This window comes from Arachis ipaensis, chromosome B06 (genome assembly GCF_000816755.2).
Source record: "Arachis ipaensis cultivar K30076 chromosome B06, Araip1.1, whole genome shotgun sequence".
NCBI classification, from domain to species: domain Eukaryota; kingdom Viridiplantae; phylum Streptophyta; class Magnoliopsida; order Fabales; family Fabaceae; genus Arachis; species Arachis ipaensis.
This window is the reverse complement of record NC_029790.2, coordinates 16,857,836-16,862,805: the sequence shown is the minus strand read 5'-3', so window position 1 is coordinate 16,862,805 and position 4,970 is coordinate 16,857,836. Positions and strand designations below refer to the sequence as shown.

At 32.4% G+C, this 4,970-nt stretch overlaps 1 protein-coding gene across 1 annotated transcript; it reads right to left on the bottom strand.

Annotated features, from left to right (window-relative positions):
- On the bottom strand, positions 7–1,588 carry LOC107645748 (GDSL esterase/lipase At5g33370-like). The gene is made up of 4 exons (XM_016349833.2): positions 1,262–1,588; positions 1,055–1,182; positions 484–979; positions 7–411 (listed from the first exon to the last, which is right to left on the bottom strand). The coding sequence occupies exons 1-4, from the start codon at positions 1,500–1,502 to the stop codon at positions 179–181; spliced, it is 1,098 nt and encodes a 365-aa protein (XP_016205319.1). The 5' UTR covers positions 1,503–1,588; the 3' UTR covers positions 7–178.

Here is a 4,970-nt window from a genome sequence, read left to right as displayed (position 1 = left end):
AAACCAGTACATTATAACTTAGGCACGTAAAATACAAATCACACTAGCTTGGGAACATTATGATGAGAAGAAGAAAGGGTCACTAATTAAACTTTATCTTAAAAAACAAACCAAAAAAAGGGTGGGGGCACACACAGATTATATATGTAATTTATTGATTAGCATTATTTATTTAAATTTAATTCCTTGAATCAAGGGCCATGATGGTGGAGAGGTTCATAGGGTGCATGTACTCGTTGGTGCCTCTGAGGATCTGTTGGACTATGATTCTGCTAGCCCTCTCTGATGGGTGGAATGGGTCCCAAAATGCGTATAGGTCTCTGTTTGGGCATAGGTTTGAGGCTGGTGTGCACAGCCCAATACCATTATATGGCCCTTGTCCACAGCATGCTATCTTTGAGGTTACAAATCCTGTGAGGCCCAAATTACAAAATCAATCGCAAATAAAATAAAAGGTAAAAAAAGTGGTAGTTGTGTGCATACCATAAGCTCTAGGGTTGGAAATGAAATCCATGTGCATTCTATATGCATTAGCAGCAATGAAGACATGAGAACCAATGTCTTGGTTGAGAGCATTGATCATTTCAACGAGTTGGGGATTGTATAATGCAGCAGCTCTCTGGAGTTCAACGTCGCAATCACCCGTTCTGCTTCTCATTGCCAATTCTGCTGGAACACACCCCATTGGTCCTGTTCCCGTCACAAGCACCCTTCTTGCTCCCAGATTATACAGATTCCTCAGAACTTTCCGATACTCTGAAATCAGGTACCGCACGTAATCCGGGAGAGAGAATTGGCGTGATCTTGCTGAATACGGGACTAGGTAGTAGTTGTTCACGAAGTCGTTGCCACCCAGAGTGATTAGGAACAGTGCTCTGTTCACGTGGTTTCTTGCTCCACTTGCTCCAATGTGTGCACTCAACCGTGCTTGGTATTCTCTGAACAGCTTCAGTTGCTTCTCTATGTGGATAATGTGCAACTGCCAAATCATTCAATGTCATTCAACAACCCACTCTTGCATCAAAATTAAACTCATCATTACACTAATACTCACAAACTGAATTCCGGTGTCATTCAGAATTCCAATGCCGGCGGATGCAAAATTAGCACCAATTAGGAGCTTCTCTCCAACAAGTAACGGGCTCAAATATGGCAGAGTTGGCTCTAACCCAAGCTCAAGACCTACATTAATCACAGTTAATTAATTTAGTTACAACAAACCATGCATGTGTGCATGCAAATTAAAACTGCTGGACCATACTGATTAAATCAGGGATGTTGAGGCCGTTAGAGAAGCGTCCGGTGGGTCGGTGTGTCGGATAATCGATCCCATAGGGTGGCGCATCCGCTCTAGCGGTGGTTGCCAAGAAATCGTTGTTGCCACTATCCACTAATGAGTCACCAAAAACAAAGAATGCTCTTGGTTGAGCATTAACAAAACAAGAACAAGAACCAAGAAGAAACACAACCATTAAGCTTATCATTATACAATAACTAGCCATAGCTTAGGGTTGGTTATTCTAGTTTAATTTTGTATATGATTCTGTGTTTGCTGATAAGTAGTGTCGTGGTTTGCATGGAGATTGGAAAAGGGTATATATAATATAATATAAGGTACTAGGTAGTGTTGTATTGTGATGTGACTGTGTGAGAGATTGATAACTCTATCTATCTCTTTGTGTAAAACTACATTCATAAATGTGTTGTTCTACCACCTCTCAAGAATTAAAGCAAACCGCCGAATCAAGAATAAGGATGAAGAAGAGGAGGGAAAGTACTTCAAATAATTGCATTGGTGACTCTCTTACTATGCGGGGGACTTTAAGTTTCTGATTCTTAAATTCACCAAAACCATCAAAAATAAAATTACATTGTGGAATTCTATGTATGCTTTTTATCAGTTACCACAATTTCATGTAATATTATTGCTTGATCATGGCATCAATAATAGGCCATATAATTTGGCGTAATATATATTTGCATAGACAAACAAAAGACTAGTATGTGGTGAAAACTCATGTACAGTTAACTTTTCGTGAAGTTAATAGTTGAGAACTGTTAGATAAAGATTTAGTCAAATCAGTCAAATCATTTAACGGTTTTCAACTATCAACTTTACGTGAAATTAACTGTACCTGAGTTTTCATCCTAGTATGTTACGAATTGGAGTTTCTATTTGTATTTGTATCTAATTTGTTAAGCAAAAAAAGTTATATATTCATAAATAATCAATAATCAAATCGTTACTATGTATTTATATCTTATTTTTAATGTGTATTTTATATTTAAACATATATTTTATACGAATATTTAATTTAATGAATGATTTTTTTATGTATATTTAACATCATTGTTTATCAAAAGTAACCGAATAAATTAAAGTAGCAATTGAATATATAATATAAAGTGGTAAGAAACTAAGAATTAGTACTTTAGTTTTTATTTTTACTGTTATTATTATTGAGAGCTTGGAATGGAAAGTCGAAAAGAGGAGATAGAGGATTTAAATCCATTAATGCGAGAATGAAAGAGTAGCTACATAAGAAAAGTAGTTAATAACATAGTAGTTGATATCAAAGTGCGTTGATACATTTAAAACTATAGCAGTTTCAGGGGCACAGAATGCGAGTTATATGCTCTGCCAGCTTTGGTGTATAGCCAATTGTGGAATCTAGTTTGTTGATTTGACACTGACTCAAAAGCTAGTGTGCGATGAAATCAAAGCCTCATGTATATGTTCTTCACTATAATAATTTGAACTATATTATATTCTAATAATTAATTAGTCTCAAAAGATTCATCCTGAACTCGGTCTAAATCTAAGTGGACCAGTATTCATATTACGGAAAGTGATTTTAAATGGTAGCATCTTACTGGAAAATTCAAATAACATTAACTCCTTGATGTCGGAATATTCCACAATAATTGGATAATGATGACTAGTTTTGGAAGATCCCACAGGCTGAAACTTGAAAAACTATGTAGTATAAGCCTAAGACTATTAATTTGATCACATGATCCAATCTTATTCAAGTCGCTTTACTTCAGTTTGATGTATTTAATTTGTTCATTCTAAATGGTGGCTTAATTCTGAGACATGCCTAAATTATGGGGAACCGCAAGTTCCCTTAAGCGTCATGAAATTAGGCAGCGATGTAAAACCGATAAAGATCAAAGAAACATTTCATCAAACACATTAAGAGCATGACTTCTCTATTGATGGCTAATCATTGTGGCTTTTCTATTATGCTAAACTCTACGGTCACTCTCATGCAATTTGTTGAATTAGGAGCTAAAATTTAAATTTAAATGGGCCAAAGCTACATGATGTGGTTCTAAAGTGCTAAGTATAGGAATGAATATTTAATTGAATTAATGGGTGGGTGGGGTCAATGAGGATAGGGATCATTGGGTCATGTGATCAACATAAATAGGGTGGCGTTTTGGTCGCAACTTACAGCTACCCTCTCAAACCTCAATCAACTTGTGTTTTCTTTCATTTTCAGTTTTTCAAGCTAGTTTCACCTTCAGTGAACAACTTTCTACACACGTGTGAAAATCAGCCCTTGTTAGTTAATTACTCCTCCTAAACCAAAAAGCTTACGGAAATGGGGAAATGGATTGAGAGTTAACCTCCGGCCCTAAGATTGGCGATTTGCATTAGTTTAATTATTGATATTCTAATTGTGCTACTTTAATCTCTCAAATTCAAAAAATATATATTAAATTAGTTCCTCACAACGTTAGATTATATTTAACAGAAAGAATGTTGAGACTAGCTTGTATTTTTTTAAATATGAAAAATTAAAGTAGTACAATTAGAATTTAAGAAATTAAATTGATAAAAAATGCCAATCGCAAGAACAATTTTAGGGTTTAACTCCAAAAAAAATGAATAAAGAAAACACATTATATATTATAATTAAAATATTTTTTATCATTATTTTTAAAAATAAAAAATATATTCTAAATTAGTAAATTAATCAGTTCATTTTAAAATTTTATATGCAACATAAGTACATATAATAGAACAAAAGATAAAAAATAAGTAATAAGGATGAATAAGTCGATAATAAAACAAAATATATAAAGTCACGGAAAAAATAAAATATTGGATTAATACCTAAACTATAATTGTTTGAATTAAAAATTGCAATTGAAAATATCAAAAAGAAAAATAATGAAATTGAAAGATACATATAGAGTCATGGAGAGCTATATAAAAAAATTGAAGAATTTAAAATTTACTTTTTGATGAAGAGAAGATGACCATTAGACAAGGAATAGAAAAGGAAGGTTGAAAATATAAAAATAAGAAGAGGGTTTAAGAGAATAAAAAAGTGACGGTACAATAATTAAATTTGATTAGGTTAAATAATAGTCAAAATGATAAAAAATAAATAAAAAAATAAATCTAAAACTTTAGCTAATTAAATTTATTTTATTTATAATGGAGTCATTTAAAATTTGAAGTGAGGGCATATTATATATAACTATATTTTTTAAAACAAAAATTAAAAACATTGTGGGGACAAGTGCCCCCCTCATTGTTGTGCTTGGATCCGTCCCAGTGTATATATATATATATATAGTAATTTACTTGAATAAAATAAAAGAAAAAAATGTTTACTCAAATACAACAATTACAATTTCTTTACTTGCGTGTCCTGATTTATTATTATGTAAACCGTGGTAAGTTACTACGTTTTATCATTTACACATAAACCGTGACAGGTAAGCACAGTTTATACATGAGACGCAATGTGTATAAACCGTGGTTACTTACCACGGATTATGAAGAGAGAATTTTGATCATAAAACCCTCCTACTTACCACGGTTTATGAAGAAAAAAATCTTATAAATATGAGTGAGATGATAATAATAATAACAATAACAATAATACTAATAATAACAATAATAATAAAAATAATAACAATGATAATAATAATAATACTAATAATAACAATAA

Bases quoted from the DNA above. Each gene is read 5' to 3' on its own strand.
- LOC107645748 (XM_016349833.2), bottom strand. From the start codon at position 1,502: ATGGCTAGTTATTGTATAATGATAAGCTTAATGGTTGTGTTTCTTCTT. The intron at 1,183-1,261 runs GTATGGTCCAGC...TGATTAATGTAG, and splicing joins CAACATCCCTGATTTAATCA to GTCTTGAGCTTGGGTTAGAG. The intron at 980-1,054 runs GTGAGTATTAGT...ATGATTTGGCAG, and splicing joins ATGACACCGGAATTCAGTTT to TTGCACATTATCCACATAGA.